General features: G+C 25.6%; 1 protein-coding gene across 1 annotated transcript; it reads left to right on the forward strand.

The window, feature by feature from the left end:
• Window positions 1–1,392: 1,392 nt before the first annotated feature.
• LOC135927945 (cyclin-L1-like) lies at window positions 1,393–15,127 on the forward strand. The gene is made up of 9 exons (XM_065464225.1): window positions 1,393–1,573; window positions 1,620–1,694; window positions 1,739–1,848; window positions 1,892–2,012; window positions 2,056–2,120; window positions 13,246–13,345; window positions 13,394–13,498; window positions 13,544–13,688; window positions 13,730–15,127. Exons 1-9 carry the CDS (start codon window positions 1,403–1,405, stop codon window positions 14,239–14,241), a joined length of 1,404 nt encoding a protein of 467 aa, XP_065320297.1. The 5' UTR covers window positions 1,393–1,402; the 3' UTR covers window positions 14,242–15,127.
• Window positions 15,128–22,933: the final 7,806 nt, after the last annotated feature.

Raw genomic sequence — 22,933 nt, forward strand, 5'->3', positions numbered from 1 at the left:
TTAAAGGATTCTGAAGATCCTGCCACTTCCACTATGGCTAGTGCTATAGTCTTTAGAATAGAAAAATTTGATTTTATCTTATCACTTTGTGTTTTGGATAAAATATTGTTGATAACAAGTTTGGCTTGTACAAAATTGCAAACCATTTCGAAGGATATAGGGTATGCAATAAATCAAATTCAATTGGCAAAAGATTGCTTGATTAATTTGAGAAGTATAATATAAATTATTGTCTTAATTATTTTTTAATCTAATAGATAATAACACTGAATTTTTGGATGTTTTTCAAAGGCGCAAGATTTTATGAAGGAGAGAAATCTACCTTTTGATTTTGAAAGTTCTAGACTTCAAACATTACAATCCAAAAAGGAGAGGTATATTTTTACATCAAACATAATTTTTTACGCCAAAGGGAATGGCAGAAAAATCAATTATTAAAGAAGATATCGAGGATATCTGTTAATTTTACAATTTAAATTCAAGTCAAATTTTCGAAGAAATGTTGAAGTTTAGAAACATTTATAAGATGGCCAAAATTGGGAATGTAATTATTACTCATGACCTAGAGGTTCAAGAATCTAAAGATTTGTCAGATTCTGAGAATTGTAAATTTATTTAATTAAAATATTTTTACCAATACATTATTTAGCTTCTTCTGATGATGATGATAATTCAGGGACTTACGATTCAGATTGGGAAAACTATTCATTTATTTTACCTTATCGTTTACTTTAAAATTTTTCTGCTTACCCTAATTTAAGAATTTTATATAAATATTTATTAAACATTCCCACAACCTCATGTACTGCCGAAAGAGTCATGAGTAAAATTAAATTAATTAAAACAAGACTGCGCAGTACCAAGAAAGATTCTTTTCTCAATAATTTAACCATATTATCAATGGAAAATTTTTTATTTAAACAATTAAATACTGAAGAAATTATAAATTCTTTCGCTTTCTCTTCCCCTAATTTATCTAAATTATTAATTTAAAAATAATATTTATAAAGTTATATTTTTTGCATTTTATTTATATTATATATTAAAAATTGATGCAATCAAAATTATTTTTGAAATTGATGGGTGTCATAATTATCATTTTTTCAAAGAGGGGGGATACTTTTCAAGGGGGTACTTTTCATGGGGGTATTCTTCTTCATTCGCTCAAAAAGTGTAGGGGCCACTGATAATTATAATGTAACTTCTTAGTATTAAAGAAATACAAAATTAAATATAACACAAAGTTTAAATTTAATAAATTGAAATAAAGAAATATAAAATCTAATATTAATTTATCTTAGGCCACGCAAACCAAAATATTTATAAATAATAAGATTTGACGTGAAAGCTATTAACGTTAAAACGAATGTTTGTCATATTAAATTCTGATAATTCAAAAATTATGCCAACAATTAAACCATATTTAAGTTTATCTAATATATTATTACCTTCCGATAAAGTGATCAATCCTCCTTCATTGACTGACTATATATCTATTGATTTTGATTTTGAATTACGTGTTAGAGGTTGTGAACTTATACAAGAAGCTGGGGTTCTCCTTAAATTACCTCAAGTTTTTTTCATTTAATTAGTGAAGATGTAACTATGTATTTCTTCAGGTTTCAATAGCTACTGCCCAATTATTATATCAAAGATATTTCTTTATAAAATCTTTTGTAAAATACAATTTTGAGGTTTATGTTTAATTAATAAATATTTAAAAGTTATAATCTATTAGGTTATTGCAATGGCGACCACTTTTTTAGCATCTAAAATAGATGAAAGTCCACGAAGACCAAGGGATGTTATAAATGTTTTTCATCATATAAGGCAATTAGAAAACAAGGAGTATATAAACTATTTTGTAAATTTATGATAATATTTTTTATAGAGCAATATCACCCCTAATTTTGGATCAATATTATATTAATGTAAAAACACAAGTTATTAAATCTGAGAGGCGTATATTGAAGGAATTAGGTTTTGCAGTTCATTCTCAACACCCTCACAAAGTAACATAATTTAATCAATAAGGACTATTAATTGATTTTATAGTTATTAATTATATACCTACAAACTCTTGAATGTGAAAAAAATCAAAGGCTAGTACAAATTGCCTGGTTAGAATTTATTTAAACATTTTAATTTATATTCTTAGAAGTGTACCAGCAAGGCTGTATTTAGGTAGACACATAGTACCTTACCTATATAGAAGCAGTCACCCCTAATATGGGTGGGAAGGGTAGGGGTACGAAGCAACTGCTTCTAAAATTTTGAGTGAGGGTTCTTTTTTTAAAGTTTAATTTTTTTATTGTTTTACTACACCCATCCATAACCAAGTGATTCTGTATCGGACTCAACATGATGTTTAGCAAATTAGGTTGTTATCCAAGATTTATTGTCATAAAATTATTTTTCCAATTTCAAAATATGCCCAATAATAATAACCAAAAAAATAAATGCTTAATTAATAAAAGATATCTGTGAATTTTACCATTTAAATACAAATTAAATTTTTGAAGAAATGTTGTTTCAAAATATTTATAAGATGGTTAAAACAGGGGATGTAATTATTACATGTGACATAAAGGATAAAGAATCTAAAGATTTGTGAGATCTGAGATGTGTAAATTAATTAAAATATTTTTACTAATGTATTATTTAGCTTCTTCTGATGATAATGATTCTGAGACTTATGATTCAGAGGAAAAACTATTCATTTCCTTAATTTAACAATTTTATATAAATATTTATTAACCATTCCTACTACCTCATATACTGCCGAAAGGGTTATGTAAAATTAAATTAATTAAATCAAGACTTCATAGTACCATGAAAAATCCATTCCTTTAAAATTTGACTATTTTATATGGAAAAAATTTATTTAAACAATTAAATTTAATGAAATTATAAATTCTTTCTCTTTCCCTAATTTGTCTAAATTATTAATTTAAAAATAATATTTCTAAAGTATATATTTTTAATTTATTTAAACAATTAAATATTGATGAAATTATAAATTCTTTCACTTTCTCTTCCCCTAATTTGTCTAAATTATTAATTTAAAAATAATATTTCTAAAGCATATATTTTTTTACATTAAATTTATATTACATATTAAAGATTGATGCAATAAAAATTATTTTTGAAATTTATGGGTGTCAAGAAATTTTTTTTGGAGGGGGTGGGTATTCTGCTTCCATCACTCAGAAAGTATAGATACCACTCTATAGAAAAATTTAGTGTTTCTTTCTAAATTTTTTAAATTTATAATGGTATTTTATCATATTATAAGTGATGCAAAATCGCTCCATTTGAGCTGATTTTTAAAAACGCCTACCTCAATGTTTTAGCCTGAAAAATATATATTGCTCAAGCCTCATGATTTCACTAATAGATGTCTAAAACTTTGAGTTCCATAATATTATTCTTAGATAAAATACTGTGTTAGCCTTTTTTAAAAAAATTGGCTCAAATGAAGCTATTTTGCAATAATGAAAAAAAATTACAAATATTATCTTAGCTGCCTAGATTAATGTCAAATCTATAGGAGCTCTTAAGATGTAGATCCTATCTTTGAATTTATTTTTTTTAGCATGATTGGGTATTTGACTGGGTTAAAACGATTCAGTCAATCAATAATATTTGACTGTAAATTTTATTATATGTTTTTATCAATGTGGTTAAACTCTACTTTTGAAAATGGCATGCTATATAGTGTTTTAAAAAGCCAGAATTAGGATCGATTCTTAAAAATGGCCTAATTAAGATTTTAGCAAATAATATTAAAAGACCTTGATATTTGGCAAATAGATGTCCTTTCTGTTGTAAATAATAATTTTTTTTAAAATAATATTTTGTTTTAATATTTTTTTTTTGTGTTGTGAAAAATAAATAAAGAAAATGATATCTTCCGATTTTATTAATAAAAAAAATATATTTATTTTGGTCTAAAAAATATATAATAAAGAATTTTTATCTGGTTTTAATTTTTCACAATAAAAAATTATTTTATCTGACAATTCACAATAATTTATATTTGTTAGCAATCCCAACAATTTAGATTTATTTTTTCAGTCATTTTTTTTTCAGTCGCAACACTTTCATCATGTACATATTTAGGAATTTGTAATGGGGGCAGGGGATAATTAATAATTTTTTTAAAATTCTAGGAGTTATTTAAAAATATCTTAAGTTTCATAAATATATTAAGACTATTGACTATAAAATATTGACAAATTCCTAATACACAAATTAAAATAAATATTCAGGATAAAATATTAAATGTTTATAATCTTTGTAAAAAAATATAAATTTTTTGATTTAAAATTTGATATATTCATTAAATTATATATAAAAAAATTGGCAATATAGATTATGTACAAAAATATTCTTAAGAATCTTGCATGCATATATACTTACAAAGTGTTCATGAAGAATAATATGGTGTATTAAAAAATGGGGAAAAATATAATTAGGAAGCATATTATAAATTTATAATGTAAAATTCAATCTTTGGTAGTGTTGCTAAATGGCTTGATAAGTCTAATTCAATATTTTGGCCAAAAATATTATCCAAGTATTAATATTTTGTTAATTGATGTCCAAACCTTTCTACTATCTATGAGAAAAATCTCCAGGCTAAAATAATGGGTTAACCATTTTAAAAAATCAACCATTATTATTCTTTGGAATTAAGCTAATTTTTCAATGATTTCATCAGTGCTTGGTGTCAACTCTCTGTATATCAGAGACCTGCAGAGGCACCATTTGCACGGCCCAGCCCGGTTTTAAATTTTTTAGGCCCAGCCCGGCCCGGCCCGGATATTTTTAAAAAAAATTTTTTACGGCCCGGCCTGGCCCGGATTTAAAGATTTAAGGCCCGGCCCGGATAAATTTAAAAAAAATTTTTTACGGCCCGGCCCGGATTTAAAAATTTCAGGCCTGGCTCGAAATTTTTTAAAATTATATTCGACCTGGTATATACAAAAATTCACCTATGAGGTATTTTACCATATTTTTCAGGGAGTATTATCGCTTATTATTTAAAAAATACATGAAAAAAGCTAATATTTTGAGAATATTATGTTAAATTTATAAAAATTATAAAACTGTTATTTATAAAAATGGATATTTTGAGCATATACTATATTTTTTGCATTTATAAAAATAAAACTAATATTAATAAAAATGGTAATAATATTTTGAGCATATACTATATTTTATATTGCATTTAAAAAAAATAAAACTAATATTTAATTTATAAAAATAGAAAATATTTTGAGAATATAATATATTGTATTTAATTTACTATTTAATTTATAAAATAAAAATAAATCGCTATTTAAAATAATGCATGTATAATAAATAGTATTTTGAAAATATAATCTAATTGCACAATATTAATATAATTTATTTTATAATTTTTAAATATTTTATATTACATTTATAGGTTGGTTTTTCAGGTGTAAATTTTTTTTATTAATTTTCATGGATTTACCATCACATTTATGTCTTTTTAGGATGTACCATGTTTATAATTATAAGATAATATACTTGAACAATTCTTACATTGTACGTAGCCAATGTTTTTTTTATTTTCATCTATGATGATGTTAAATTTAGCCCATATTTCAGATTTTAAATTATTATTTGTATTTCTAAAAGAATAAATATTATTTTTAATTTTATTAATTATATCATTAGTATTTTGTGCCATGATATTCCTTTATTTGATTGTTTTGGTAAATATTCTAAAAATTTAGATATGAATTATAAAAAATATATTATTAATACTTGAATATTGGGGCTTATTTAAGATATTCCTTTATTTGATTGTTTTGGTAAAATATGTTGTAAAAATTTAGATATGAATTATAAAAATATATATTAATACTTTGAATAAATTTGCAGGAAATTAATAATTAGATCGATCTATGGGTGTTAGGTGTGTTAACCATCACCCAATATTATATTAATCATAACTATAATATAATATAATCTTATAACCATTAACTCATAATGTAAAAATTTTTATAAAAAATATTAAGGCCCGTCCTGGGTTTAACAATCTTAGGCCCTGCCCGCCCGGATATATTTAAAAAAAAATTTTTAGGCCCGGCCCAGGTATATTTAAAGGGCCGGGTATAGGGCCGGGCCTGCAAGTCTCTGCTGTATATTAAAATACTCGTTATTTTCAGAGATGGTATACTTCTCAGTAGTGTTAAACGGCTCAATTTAAACCGATTTTTCAAGATGGCTAACTCAATATTTTATCCAAAAAATATTATGCCAGCCTCGAGATTTTGTTAATAGATGTCAAAACTTTTGTTCTACTATGAGCAAAATCTGCAGGGCTACCACTACTTATCATAGCCCACTATTAGCTACCATTTAAAAAAGTAGCTGGCCACTTTTTAAGCTATTTACTTTTAGGCTTCTTAATAAAAATAAATTACAAATGAATTTGTTTATAATGTAAAAATCATCATTTATAAATATTTAAAAAATATTTCAATATAGTTGTTTATTATAAAAGAATTTATTTAAAATAATGCAATAAAAATAATGCAATAAAAATAATTTTCTTGTCAATAATATGCCGACATAATACTAAGAGACATAGATTTAATCAACAATAAAGGATGGATTATCTTTAAAAAATAAGAGATTTTTAAAGTTATTTCCAAATGGTTGAGTTATCCAAATATAAAGCAGTGGCTTGATTGAACATCATCGTCCACATAAATAAGTAATGCCACATATGGTGATTATAGCTTGAAATCTTTCAGGTCTCCCAGACCACTAATGTAATTATAAATAACTTTATAATTTCCCGGATTGCTTTACACTGGTAATAAAAATTAAGAAATTCGGCTTTCTGCCCATAGGAGGACGTCTTTGGAATCGTTCACGAATTCCACATAAGAAATGTAACTTTTTTGTCCACAGAAGAACGCCGTTCCTCATGAATAAGAAGTGCGGCATTCATTCCATAGGGGAACGTCGTTAAATTCTTGTTCACGAATTTCCCAAATAAATGCTGCTTTTTGTTTATTAGAGGACGTCTTTTGATTCGTTTTTTTCAAATAAGATCGAATTACAGGGTTTCCCATCCAAAAAAGGAAAAGTCCCAATCAAAAAAGGAAAAGTCCCAATCAAAAAAGGAAAAGGTTTAATCAAAAAAGGAAAAGTGTCAAACAAAAAAGGAAAAAGTTTAATCAAAAAAGGAAAAGGTCCGATCAAAAAAGGAAAATTGTCAATCAAAAAAGGAAATGTCCCAAAGGTTAAGGAAAAAGTCCAATTAAAAAAGGAAAAGTGTCAAACAAAAAAGGAAAAGGTTCAATCAAAAAAGGAAAAGTGTCAATCAAAAAAGGAAAAGGTCCAATCAAAAAAGGAAAAGTGTCAATCGAAAAAGGAAAATTCCCAAAAGAAAAGGAAAAGGGTCAATCAAAAAAGGAAAATTCCCATTCAAAAAAGGAAAATCGTAATTTTTTTAAAAAAATATATAAAATTTTCAATTTTTCTTAAATTTATTTATTTTTGTCATTCCTTCTTATTTTATTTCTAACTTTTTGCGATTTCTTTATTTTATTTGTATCTTTTCTCACTATATCTTTTCTCAATTTTTTTCTTCTCATTTTTGTGGTTTGACTGAAAGTCTTCATTCTTGGTCTGGATGGGTATGACTTGGTCTGAAAGTGGGGGGGGGGGAGGGATGTGTAAATTTTTTTTTTTGATATGAGTATCAAATAAAAGCTAATTTTATATGGTCTAACTGAAAGTCTTCATTCTTAGTCTGGATGGGTATGACTTGGTCGGAGGGTGGTTGGAGGGGGGGGGTGTTTAGAGGGGGTGGGGAATAAATTTTTTTGATATGGGTATCAAATAAAAGCTAATAAAAATATTTTTTTATTGTAATAATAATAATCACGCATAGAGGGCGGGTCTAGGTCTTGGGAGGTCAAGAATATTTTTATCACCACAAAATATCGATATGGGTATCAAATAAAATCTAATTTAAATATCTTTAGATTTAAATTATTCATTTTTTGTCTTGATGGGTATGACTGTCATGCCCTCAACATACAGGGTTTCCCATTCAAAAAAGGAAAAGGTCCAATCAAAAAAGGGAAAGTTTCAAACAAAAAAGGAAAAAGTTCAATCAAAAAAGGAAAAGGTTTGATCAAAAAAGGAAAATTTTCAATTAAAAAAGAAAAGTCCCAAAGGTTAAGGAAAAGTCCAATCAAAAAAGGAAAAGTGTCAAACAAAAAAGGAAAAGTGTCAATCAAAAAAGGAAAATTCCCAAAAGAAAAGGAAAAGGGTCAATAAAAAAAGGAAAATTCCCATTCAAAAAGCAAAATCGTAATTTTTTTATAATTTTTCTTAAATTTTATTTATTTTTTGTCATTCCTTCTTATTTTATTCCTAACTTTTTGCTATTTCTTTACTTTATTTATATCTTTTCTCAATTTATTTTTCTTACTATATCTTTTCTCTATTTCTTTTCTTCTCATTTTTGATAATTCTTTTTTAAAATTATATTATTTTTTTTGGCAGACTATTTTTTACATACATATTTATAATTACAATATTAAATTAATCGTTTGGTTATAATAAATAAGTTTGAACTGTAATACCAAACGATATGTAAATTAATAAAATATAATCATTTTAAAATTCTTATATTTTTAAAATTTTAATATATTCAAAACGCATTTATTCTTTTTAGCAAGTAAATAATTATTCTGTAATTTAATTATCTTTTAAACTATTTTGATTTATGAAAAATTAAACGCAAATGAGGTAAATTTTATAATCTTTTTCACTTCCATTTGTTGAGTATATACTTTAAAAATAAATTTTTTTGTTTTAAAAAATAAAATTATGAAGATATGGTAAAAAGGGGAAAAAATATTAACAGTGAAACAAAAGCTCTAATAATTGACGCACTAAAAAAGATAGTATCAAAAATATAGCATCATGTTTTAAAGTAAGCTATAAGACAGTGACAAATATTAAATACTCTCATCTCAAAAATGGAATAAAATGTAGCTTACCCAAAGGAGGTTCACGCGCACGCAAGAAATTAAATAAAGAGCAGGAAGAATATATATTAAATTGTATAAATTTGGATTGCACTTTATCCTTAAAAAGGTTATGTGAAATCATTAAAGAAAGATATGATGTGGAAATATCAAAAAATACGGTATCAACATTACTCTCAGGATTTAGGTACAGCTTTAAAAGAGTATCATTACGTTCAGTTAGAGAAAATAACGAATTAAATATAGAGATTCGCAAAGAATACGCGAATAGGTTTGTAGATGTAGTATATATGAAGGAAAAATTTATATTTATCGATGAGAGCGGGTTTCCAATATTAATGAGTCGATTATATGGATATTCCCAAATAAATAAAAAGGCAATTAAAAATTTTCAAGGAATAAAGACAATAAATTACACTATCATTGCGGCTCTCACAATTGCAGGAATATTTCGATTCAAAGTTCTTGATGGCCCTTGAAATGCTATATATTTTAGCAACTTTATAAATGAAATATTAAATCATTTTGAAGAATCTAACATGATTAATATGATTTTTGTGATGGATAATGTTCCATTTCATCACAATCATTCAATTAGGGAATCGATCGAAAGAAAAGGACATACATTGAAATATTTACCACCCTACAGTCCGTATCTTAATCCTATTGAGAATGTGTTTTTTCAATGGAAGGATTTTGTCAGAAATAAAAATCCTAGTAACGAGGAAGAATTAATTCGTTATATAGAACATGGAGAAAGAGGAATATCTGAAGAAAATGCAAAAAATTATTTTAGAAATATGGAGACATATATCCCAAAATGTAGAAGGGGAGAAATTATTAATGATTAATATAAATTTTTGTTTAGTACTATATTAAATATATATCGTAATTGTAATTAAATAATTTCATATGTAAAAAATTATAATAAAAAAGTTGTCTGCCAATAATTTAGTGAAAATTAAATATACTTACAAAAAGAATTATCAAAAATGAGAAGGAAAAAAATTGAGAAAAGATATAGTGAGAAGATACAAATAAAATAAAGAAATCGCAAAAAGTTAGAAATAAAATAAGAAGGAATGACAAAAATAAATAAATTTAAGAAAAATTGAAAAGTTTATATATATTTTTAAAAAATTACGATTTTCCTTTTTTGAATGGGAATTTTCCTTTTTTGATTGACCCTTTTCCTTTTCTTTTGGGAATTTTCCTTTTTCGATTGACACTTTTCCTTTTTTGTTTGACACTTTTCCTTTTTTGATTGACACTTTTCCTTTTTTGATTGGACTTTTTCCTTAACCTTTGGGACTTTTCCTTTTTTGATTGACAATTTTCCTTTTTTGATCGGACCTTTTCCTTTTTTGATTGAACTTTTTCCTTTTTGTTTGACACTTTTCCTTTTTTGATTGAACCTTTTCCTTTTTTGGATGGGAAACCCTGTATTTTGAAATTTAATCGAATATATCTTTTTTATTTTAAAACCAAAAAGTCAATATCAAATCATGAATAATATACAATATAAAATTATTTCATTAAAACTAAAACTCTCCCCTTGTTTTTTTTAATCAAATAATTAAAATATCAGAGTTGTTAAAGTAGCGCGCTATCTTTTTTGGTAGCTATAACTAATAGCCGCTACTTTTTTAAAATTATTTAATTTTTTAGCGCGCTACTTCGCTACTTTTAAAAAATATAATGAATGTAAGTATAAACATGAAAATTTAAATATAATATCATAATTAATTATAATTTTTATAATTTATTATTTAATTTTGAAATTTAAATATATTTTCAATTTTTAATTTATATTTTCAATCTGTGTTAATAATCTAAAATGGCATTGTCCATGGATATCCAAATCCTTGAAAGTGATTCAGATATGGAAGATTTAATGGAAGAAAATGTACTTAATAGCTCTAATAACGTTTTTCCATTCCCTAAATTTGAAAAATTTTTTAAAATAAATATTAAAACAAAATCTGGATTCAAATTCATGTGCTTAAAATGTAAAAAAAATATATCATCAAATCAATCAAGTAGCTATAACCTGAAGAAACACCTAAAGGTAAATTGTTATTTTTACATTATAATATTATTTATTTTATTAGACTGTTCACGCCAATTGCTATAAGGAAATAGAGAAACATATAAAAAATTTTGGTATAGGAGAATCTTCATTCAAAAAGACAAATACTATCCAAACCAAATTAACTGATAATAAACATGCCAATATTTCACAAAAATTGGCTGATAAAGTTATTGTTGATTTTATTATTGACACAGTTCAGCCAGTGTCTTTGGTTGATAATCCATCATTTACTCTGATGATTAAAACTTTATCCCCTGGCACAACAGTTTTATGTCGCCAGACACTTATGAATAAAATAGCCGACAACTTCAAAGTGATGAAAGATGCTCTAATAGTAGAGTTATCAGATATATCTTATGTATGTACCACGGCAGATAGTTGGACACATAACAGAAGGTAAAAACTTATTTATATTTATAAATTGATCTGATTATATATTTTTAGAGCTTATTTGGGAATCACAGGCCATTGGTTAGACCCTAGGACTTTAAAAAGAAGATCTACTCCAACAAACATAGATTGCCGAGTATCTACCACGAAGACATCCTCAAATAATTTTTTTGAAATTAAAGATGATTTAATAGAAAATCCAATTGATCTTTTTTTTCAATCAAAAAATATTGAAATGAATATTTTTGATAATTTTTCATATATTAAAAATTTATATATAAAATTTAATACCCCCTTGCCCTCAAGTGCTAGTGTCGAGAGATTATTTAGTAAAGCAAAGCTTATACTTTCTGGTCGTCGCTCTAGACTTGGGGATGATAATATTGAAATGATATTATTATTAAAATGCAACAAATTAAAATAAATATTTATTTATATTGCTTATTTTTTTATAATCTAAACTAACTATATTTTTATATTTATAAATGTTGATTTTTATATATTATTTATTATACATTTACATTATAAGCAAAAAAAAAATAAAAAAATTTGTTTCATTTGTTTCTAAATTTTTTTTTATAAAAAGTAGCTAATAGCGCGCTACTTTTTTTGACAAATAGCGAAAGCGGTAGCGCGCTACTTTGTTTGACAAATAGCTATTACGGTAGCGCGCTACTTTTAAAAATAGCATTTAACAACTCTGTAAAATATAAACAAATTACATATAGAATTGTAATAAAAAAACAACATTATCAACCAAGGACATTGGCTGAACCTTGTCAGTTATAAAATCGGCAATGGCTTTATCATCATTAGAAACATATAAATATATACTTTAATCAATATGGTTCAAATAAATACGTTTTTTGGGGTTTTGTCTCCTCGATGACAAAATTATTCAGATATTTTTCTCTTTTCTTAAATTGTTGTCATAAACATTCTAAATAAAAAACTATTAGAATTTATAAATAAATAACATCTTAAGTTGTTTCTTAAGGTTATAACTGCTAGATAGAATACATTTTTCCTGCAATTAAACATCCAAATTTATAGACAACTTTTGTTTTTCTATTAAGTATGTCTCACAGTTAAAGTATATGACTAAGACGAAATCATTCTTAAGGGACGATTAATTTTGCACGGCCATAACTGAGACTCAAAAAAATCCTTATCCCATCAATAATACTGAAAATAATGATCAAAAATCAAATCTATTGACTCTTAATGATCAAGACTGTTTGCCTTTCCTTCACTGATTGCATAAGGCAAACTTTATATTTAAAGTATAATAAATGACTACAATTTAAGTTTATCAGCCACACCTATACACCCCTCGCACTCGATAATAGATTAGAATAGAATTAAGACAAATATAAAAAGTATTATAAGTAATCTTAGAATGGAATATATTCATTAATTTAATTATTATATATATATTCGATTATAACTTCTTGTGTAAATTTAGCCATTGCCCAATATTTTGACTACAATTATTTATTACATCTACATTGCAAGATAATTGATCTAAAAAATTAAGCCTAATGATTCTTAAATTAATTTATTTTAACACAATATTTTGGCGATAACTCAGCTCTATTCCTGTTTAACTAATTTCCCTCTAAAATCGCCGCGATAATCCCGGTTAAATCGGAATTGTCTCACAACTCTAAAGAATGATATCATGCTTTCATTTTTTCTATAATACATTTATATTAGGAATTACTTAAACGATAGTTATAAAACCAATGTTTACGTGCGATTTCAGCCTCCTAGTATAGCTTGTGCTTGTATATTTTTATCTGCTCGTCACCTACAGGTATAAATTTATACAATGGTATATTTTTTTATATAAACTTTTTATTAGTTTCCATTACCCAATAACCCTCCATGGTATAAAATATTTAATGTAACCCTCGAAGAAATACAAGAGATTAGTTTGCAATTATTTAAGTTATATACTAGAACCCAAGTTACCTAATTAAAGTTATTATTAATACATTCTTATCTATATTAGATTTTGCTTAAAAATATTGACAAAACATTAAATGTTTCAAGGAAATTGTATGAACTAAATAAAATTCAAATGTTAGCTAATGATGCTGCATCCTCAACCACTCTCTCTGCTACATTTTCAGAAGTTGTTACATATAACCCGAAGGGTAATTTTATAAATAAATAAATTATAAATATGGCTTATTAGATGCATCCGCGGAAGAAAATCCTACAATTATAGATGAAAACACAAAAAACATTAATTTTACCAAAATACAACCTGATAATTCATACTTAAATGCAATTGACAGTGATAACTTGTTGTTAGCACAACAGAGACTTTCTTTATTGTATTCCATTCAAGAACAAAAAAAGAAAAAAAAGTATTTATCACTCGATAGTTCCAAAAATGACTATTATAAATCAAAAATAAAAATTAAAAATGTTTCTCCTAATGATATTATTTCAAAATCATCCAAAGCACATTCTCAAAAAAATAGGAAGGTCGAAAAGTTAAAAATTGGTAAAGATGAAGTGCGCAAGGCTTCAAACAAAAGGGCACAAAATTTTGACACCCAATTTAAACCTAATGATTTTTCTACCGGGAAAAAAAGAATATTAATATCTTTAAACAACTCGCCCACGTCATCATCTTCTTCAAAAGTTATCAAAAGTAAAGGCCATGAATCTATTTCTAAAAAGAAACACAAGAAATATTAATATAAAATATTCTTTATTTTTCCTGTAATTATTTATAGCAATATTTCTATTGTTGGCTCGTTTTACATATTTTACCCTTAAGGCCAAAATAAAATGAGGCATGCATAATATAATCTATATTATTTAAAGATTTTATTTGTAATTTATGTTAAAAATACTGGTTATACAAAGTTTTATAAACTAAATTGCTTTTAACATTATTTTGATCTAGCCTTCTTCCTTATTTTTTATTTTAATGACATAGGGGAGGGCTAGTCGGCGCAAGAGGCTTGTCGGTTCAAAGGATTTTATTTTAAAACCAGTAAACATTAAAATTTGAAATTTAGTTCTAAAATAGAATTCTATAATATCCATAATTGGGACGAAAATAATTTATAATATTTAGCTGTTTAAATTTTTATCCGTTGTGTTATGACATGTTTTTGACGTAAAAATTACAATATTTTCACTTAATATTATTAGGTTGTATTAAAAAATTAAAAGTTTAAACATGACAAATGAACATTATAAAAGTTAAATATCTATTTTAATATTTGGGAAAGTTTCAGACTGATATATAATGCTTAAATATATGTTAAAATCAAATTAGTAAAATTACCACCATTGAGGTTAGTAGAATCGTGGCTAGTCGGCACAATCAGTCAATTTTTATTATATTATTATGGTACTCAAATATATATGCAAAATTCAAAATAGTAAAATTTTTACTGAAAAAAGATTATGAAGAAACTATAAAACTGTATGAAAATGATATCTCATTAAGAAAAATACCATTTATTACGGGTTAAAATATAATATTTTATAAATGTAATATATTAAATAATAATTATTATATAAATTTATTAATGTGATTGATTTTTCATAGTACATTTCAATTTTAATATAATATCAGACCTAAATAAATATCTTGCAAATTAAAATCTTCATATACATATTGTGATTATATATTATATATTGTCACAGATAATATAATATTTTATAAATGTAATATATTAAATAATTATTATTATATAAATTTATTAATGTGATTGATTTTTCATAATACATTTCAATTTTAATATAATATCAGACCTAAATAAATATCTTGCAAACTAAAATCTTCATATACCTATTGTGATAATATATTATATTTTGTCACAGATAATATAATATAATATTTTATGTATTTAATATATTAAATAATAATTATTATATAAATTTATTAATGTGATTGATTTTTCATAATACATTTCAATTTTAATATAATATCAGACCTAAATAAATATCTTGCAAACTAAAATCTTCATATACATATCTGTGATAATATATTATATATTGTCACAGATATTATATATATTGCATATAAAATTTAGCCTGATAATAAAATCAATTATTTAAATTAATTATATCTAGCAAACAAATATAATATATATTTTTTTAATTGACAATATAATATGATTCAAATTAATACATTTTATTAGATATGAACATTTTAGCCTGATAATAATATCAATATATTTAAAATGAATTATATCTAACAAACAAATATTTATATATATATCTATTTTAATTGACAATATAATATGATTCAAATTAATTCATTTTATTGGACATGAACATTTTAGTTATCAGATTATATTTAGTCTGATAATAAAATCAAATGGTGTTATATATTTAAATATAAAATTAGATAAATTTTGAGTAAATTTAATAATAAATATAAACATTTATAAAAAATTGATAAAAGATGTGTGTATTATATGTAAACAGGATTATAAAAGTTTTCAAAGTTTTGAAGATTGGTTTCAATGTAGAGTGGTTCTCTGTCAAAAAAGATTGTTATTTTATTTGTAATAATTGTAAATAGAATATTATAGTTATATATTAAAATCTGGAAAATATTTTTTTTGTCCCATATAAGAAGCCTAATAAACAACTTGATTCGACTAGCCCCATCGATGATCCGACTAACCACGGGTTCGTGGTTACTAGGTTCAAAAAATGACTTTACTAAAACCTTTCTAGAAAATAATTATTAAATATTTAAAAAATATAACAGTTTATATTTATAGGTAGATGTTTAAGGTATCTATTGGTATTTTGTAAGATCTTATATGATCATTATTTTCGGAGCTATGAAGATTTTGACAAAAATTGCGCCGACTAGCCCTGGTCTCTATATTATATTTTAGATTTACTCTATTAATTATAGGCGTGGCGAGGGGCTCCTTTCCTTCTGAAATTTACCAGTTCTCGTAAAAAATTATTGCAGGGCCGAGAACCCAAACCCTTTTTTTAAATTTAGGGTTTTTAAATTTATTTTCTCAATGATGATATCTTAGAAGATATCATGATAATTCGCTTAAATTAAATGTAAAAAATACAAATATTTATTTTTAAATTGTATTGTATTATTCTAACCTGTAATTATAATTTATTTTTATGATGAATACTGAATATAATGAAATAAAAAATTTTTTTAACTGATCTATCTATTATTAAAAAGAAATCTTCCTGGACTTCAAAACCGAACCTGTTTCAGTAATTTTTATTGAAAGAACCCTTTTTTCAGAACATAATTTCCTACACCCCCCTCTCTCCAAAAATGTATACAATATTATCACTATAAACAATATTTTGAAAAAATGAGTAAAAGTAATTATTTTTTAATTAATGACTATAATTCAAAATTTTAAAGATAAAGTATTTTATAAAAAAAGGTAACATAGCCAAAGTCCTGCAATTAGTTGAGCTATAGACTTCCAATAACATTTATGAGGAAACCCCACCTAATAATATCACCCCCCTCTATTAATTATCTCATAGTCTTAATTTAATAGCTTCGTCGCCAACCCTATTAAACGTTATTTTATTAAGATATATTTTGAAACTTTGTGATCCGTAACCAAAATAAAATATTTTCCATAAATATATTGATGGAACTTCTCGATAGCGAACCTGATCACCAAACCCTCCCGATCAATGGTGGCTTATTATTTTCAGCCGCCGAAAGTGTCCTCGATGCGTAAGCAACGATTTCTCCTGGCCAGTAAAAAATCAGTATGCAATAACAGCTCCAAGACCATCTTCGGAAACGTCATAAGATATTATGACAGGAATATTGGCTGAGTAAACAATATTGTATACTCTTTTGATAAAATATTTTTAACTTCATAATTCTTTCATATTTGACGGTGTTTTACAATTTTTTAGGCAATAATCTTATCTTCTGTGGGATGAATTTCGAATTCGTCTATAACATGACCTAAATAACTGACTTTTCTCCAATTTTAATTTAGCAAATCTTCTTAATACTTCTTCTTGATTAACTATATGATCAAAATTATTTTCTCCATTATTACGTCGTCTAAAAATACACTAACCATAGGAATTCTCTTTAATTGGTTTTGCATAAAGCGTTGAAATATTATCGGAGCGCTTGTCAACCCAAAAGGGATTCTTAGATAGGTAATAACCGACATGAGTCGAAATTACTAAAAGCTTCCTACATTCAAGACTACTCAGAATTGTTAAAATGCATCTCTTAAATCTATCGTCAAAACTATTTTACCACCCGCGATCATATTTATCAGGGCGACAATAGTTGTTAGTATTTATCGCTAAATATTTGTTGATTGTTAAACAAAAATCTCAACATATTCGCACGGCACCTGATTTCTTTAAAAAATTAACGTTAGCATAGCCCCAGTGATTGGGGTTGTTGTTTGATCCACCTCTTCGATAGCGCCTTCGTCAAAAATTCTGTTCAACTTAGCTTTAAAGGTTTGAAGCACAGAAATGGAACTCTTCTCCTAATTTTTTTAAACTTGAGAAAATTTCAATGCAATTATTTAAAGTGGGAACATTCATATTTATTTTATTTATCCGAACTTCTGGAAGGTTTATATCGAATTCTCTAAGAAAATGTATTCCAAAAATAAGGGAATTCTCTCCTTCAACTACCCAAATAGGTTAATATTTAGAAATGTTTTTTATTTCACTTACTGTACATTTATCCAACACTTCGATTTTGATATTATACCACACTAGTTTATACGCAGGCGATAATGATAGTTTGCCATTGCGTCTCCCATATATCACGCAGTACCGGTATCGAATTCCATTGTAGATCGCCAACCATTTATCTTCGCATCAATGGTAGATTTATTAGGAAATGACAGGCGAGGTGTCCGCAGTAGAATCATCTGTATGGTATTTAATAAAATGAAAAGATAAAGATACATTAATTGAAAATACATTAATGATAATATAGATCAATTAACATATCGTTGAGTAAATTTTTTCCTAAAACAAAAATACAATTTGTTTATTAAACATTACAAATAACAAATATGTTTATTATATATGAAAAAAATTTTATACTTTTTATTGGTTTATTTTTCTTCCAATATTAATAGCGTTTTTTCCCCAATGATATATCCGCTTCTCTTACACAATTTTTTTATTGGGTTACATTTCTTTCATTTATTGGATCCTTTTTTTTTAAACATGTGTTTAATCACATCTATTTCATTTATTTAATATTTTTATGGTATTTAATTTTTTCGATTACTTATATTTTTTAAGTATTTTTTTATGAGTATTTATTTTAACACTAATAAGAGAGTGGTTTATATAATTGGATTATATTTTTTACACAGTATTTTATTTTTAAATTGATATTATGGCGAAATGCATGTTAAAATATCTTTAGATATAATAGAGCTAGAGGCTTCATTAATTTTTTTATATAGATAATTGGTAGGATTTTACAGTGGCAAATGTTAAATATTGTTAAAAATTTTAAATGTCAAAAATCGGAAATGACTATAAAATCAAATCGGCATTTTTTTCTCTCAAATTTTTTTTATGAATAGTTAAAGCATAGGATTAATAAATAAATGTGCAAATTTTCAAGTTGGATCGAGAACAAGTATATAAGATAGGATTTTAATCATAGGTCAATTGTAATTTTATTTAATATTAAAAAAAAAAGTTAATTAAGATCTGAAAAAGATTTCATAAGGATGGGAGGGCTTAATTCAATTGATGAATTGAAATTTCTCTCCTAATAAAAATAACTATACAAACATGGAAAATAGATGAAATAGAAGATAAAGAAACTAAGTTTGACATTTATATCTAGAAGATTATATGTATCCATTGTTTGATGAAGAGGAAGTGAGATACTTGAAATTGAAAACTGCATGTGAGAAGGCATATATTGCGATTAATTATATGGTTTGTGTAAATAAAATTTCCTATACAAAAATAAATTTAAGAATAAGAGGCAAATTAGAATATATTATTGAGGAACAACATAAAAACTTATATAACTTAAGAGCTTTGATTATAATAAATAAAGTAATTGTTCTACATTCAAAAAATTTTGAAAAATTAAAATTGTGATCTCTCAGTCTCAGATAATATATCGTTAATGTCTGGACTGATATATAGGATCAAGATACAATTTTTTTTATAGGCTCTATGTAATATAAGTAGAGATAAATATTTACCACTTTTGGCAAATAAACTAACTCAATAAAGGATCAAATAATTAACTTAAATCAAATTACCTAATATATATTTTTCACATGCACCTTTCAATTTCAAGTATCTCATTTTCTCTCCATCAAACATTGAATACCTATAAGTAGTGTTGTTAATCGGCTTAGCCGAGTCGGCTCGAACAGAGCTCACCCAAATTTTGGGTCGTTTTTTTCGACTCCAACTCAAAGTATTGGTCGTTTTTTACGACTTCGACCCGAGTTCAAGCCGAAAAAAACGACTTCGACCCAAAATATGGGTCATTTTTTTCGACTCCGACCCAAGTCCAAGCCGAAAAAAAACGACCTCGACCCAAAATATGGGTCGTTTTTTACGACTCCGACTCAAAATTTGGGTTGTATTTTTCGACTCAAACTTGAAATTTGGGTCGTATTTTTCGACTCAAACTTGAAGTTTGGGTCATATTTTTCGACTCAAACTTGAAGTTTAGATCGTATTTTTCGACTCCAACTCAAAGTTTGGGTCGTTTTTCTGACTCAGACTCAAACATCGGGTCGTTTCATTCAATCAGACCCAAAATATGGATCTTTTTTTAAAGACGACTTAAAGTTAGGGTTGCTTTTTTCACCCCTAACCCAATATCTAGATCATTTTTTTCGACCAAAAGTCAAATAACATTTAGTATATATTATATTATAGGCGAGAAAGTTACTTAAAGCTTCTTTAAATTATAATGCTATGATTAACTATTCATCATAGTTATATTTTAAAATTTTTAAGTGAAGATGTACCATAGAAAAGTGCCATTTGTCATGATGGTTATTTTTGAACTTTTTTAAATGAAATATCTAAAAATATATATTCTAAACATGTTAAATTAAAAATTCAGTGAGGATGTATCATAGATAGGTGACAATTGTCATAATCGCTATTTTTGAACTTTTTTGAGTTTTTTTAAAGCAAATTGCTAAAAATATATATTCTAAACATGTTAAATTAAAAATTCAGTGAGGATGTATCATATATAGGTGACAATTGTCATAATCGCTATTTTTGAACTTTTTCAAATTTTTTTAAAGGAAATATTTAAACATGTTAAATTTAAAATTCAGTGAGGATGTATCATATATAGGTGACAATTGTCATAATCGCTATTTTTGAACTTTTTCAAATTTTTTTAAAGGAAATATCTAAAAATATATATTCTAAACATGTTAAATTAAAAATTCAGTGAGGATGTATCATAGATAGGTGACAATTGTTATAATCGCTATTTTTGAACTTTTTTGAGTTTTTTTAAAGCAAATTGCTAAAAATATATATTCTAAACATGTTAAATTAAAAATTCAGTGAGGATGTATCATAGATAGGTGACAATTGTCATAATCGCTATTTTTGAACTTTTTCAAATTTTTTTAAAGGAAATATCTAAAAATATATATTCTAAACATGTTAAATTAAAAATTCATTGAGGATGTATCATAGATAGGTGACAATTGTCATAATCGCTATTTTTGAACTTTTTCACTATCTATGATACATCCTAACTGAATTTTTAATTTAACATATTTAGAATATATATTTTTAGCTATTTCCTTTAAAAAAATTTGAAAAAGTTCAAAAATAGCGATTATGACAATTGTCACCTATCTATGATACATCCTCACTGAATTTTTAATTTAACAAGTTTAGAATATATATTTTTAGATATTTCCTTTAAAAAATTTGAAAAAGTTCAAAAATAGCGATTATGACAATTGTCACCTATCTACATCCTCACTGAATTTTTAATTTAACATGTTTAGAATATATATTTTTAGATATTTCCTTTAAAAAATTTGAAAAAGTTCAAAAATAGCGATTATGACAATTGTCACCTATTTATGATACATCCTCACTGAATTTTTAATTTAACATGTTTAGAATATATATTTTTAGCTATTTCCTTTAAAAAAATTTGAAAAAATTCAAAAATAGCGATTATGACAATTGTCACCTATCTATGATACATCCTCACTGAATTTTTAATTTAACATGTTTAGAATATATATTTTTAGATATTTCCTTTAAAAAAATTTGAAAAAGTTCAAAAATAGCGATTATGATAATTGTCACCTATCTATGATACATCCTCACTGAATTTTTAATTTAACATGTTTAGAATATATATTTTTAGCAATTTGCTTTAAAAAAACTCAAAAAAGTTCAAAAATAGCGATTATGACAATTACCACTTATCTATGGTACATCATCACTGAAATTTTGATTTAACATGTCTACAATATGTATTTTTATCTATTTCATTTAAAAAAGTTCAAAAATAACCATCATGACAAATAGCACTTTTCTTTGGTACATCTTCACTTAAAAATTTTAAAATATAACTATGATAGTTAATCAGAGCATTATAATTTAAAGAAGCTTTAAGTAACTTTCCCGCCTATAATATTAATATATACTAAATGTTATTTGACTTTTGGTCGAAAAATATGATCTAGATATTGAGTTAGGGGTGAAAAAAAGCAACCCTAACTTTAAGTCGTCTTTAAAAAATAAGATCCATATTTTGGGTCTGATTGAATGAAACGACCCGATGTTTGAGTCTGAGTCAGAAAAATGACCCAAACTTTGAGTTGGAGTCGAAAAATACTATCTAAACTTCAAGTTTGAGTCGAAAAATACGATCTAAACTTCAAGTTTGAGTCGAAAAATACGACCCAAACTTCAAGTTTGAGTAGAAAAATACGACCCAAATTTCAAGTTTGAGTCGAAAAATACAACCCAAATTTTGAGTCGGAGTCGTAAAAAACGACCCATATTTTGGGTCGAGGTCGTTTTTTCGGCTTGGACTTGGGTCGGAGTCGAAAAAAACGACCCATATTTTGGGTCGAAGTCGTTTTTTTCGGCTTGAACTCGGGTCGAAGTCGAAAAAAACGACCCAAACATTGAGTCGGAGTCGAATAAAACGACCCGAGCTTTGGGTCGGGGTCGCGACTCGCGGCGTTTTAACAACACTAACCCTGCCTACCACTACCTCGCTTTTAATTTAAAATATATTTTAATTTGTTACAATATATTTTTTGATTGATATTTTTCTTTTTGATGGCTAATTTTTTTTATTTTTTAATAAATTTTTTTAAATATATTTTTTTGATAGATATTTTTTTTTATATTTTATATTTTTTGTGTTTAAATGATTTTTTTA

Source organism: Gordionus sp. m RMFG-2023, chromosome 4, assembly GCF_954871325.1.
Source record: "Gordionus sp. m RMFG-2023 chromosome 4, tfGorSpeb1-WG-v2, whole genome shotgun sequence".
In the NCBI taxonomy this organism is placed as follows: Eukaryota; Metazoa; Nematomorpha; class Gordioida; order Chordodea; family Parachordodidae; genus Gordionus; species Gordionus sp. m RMFG-2023.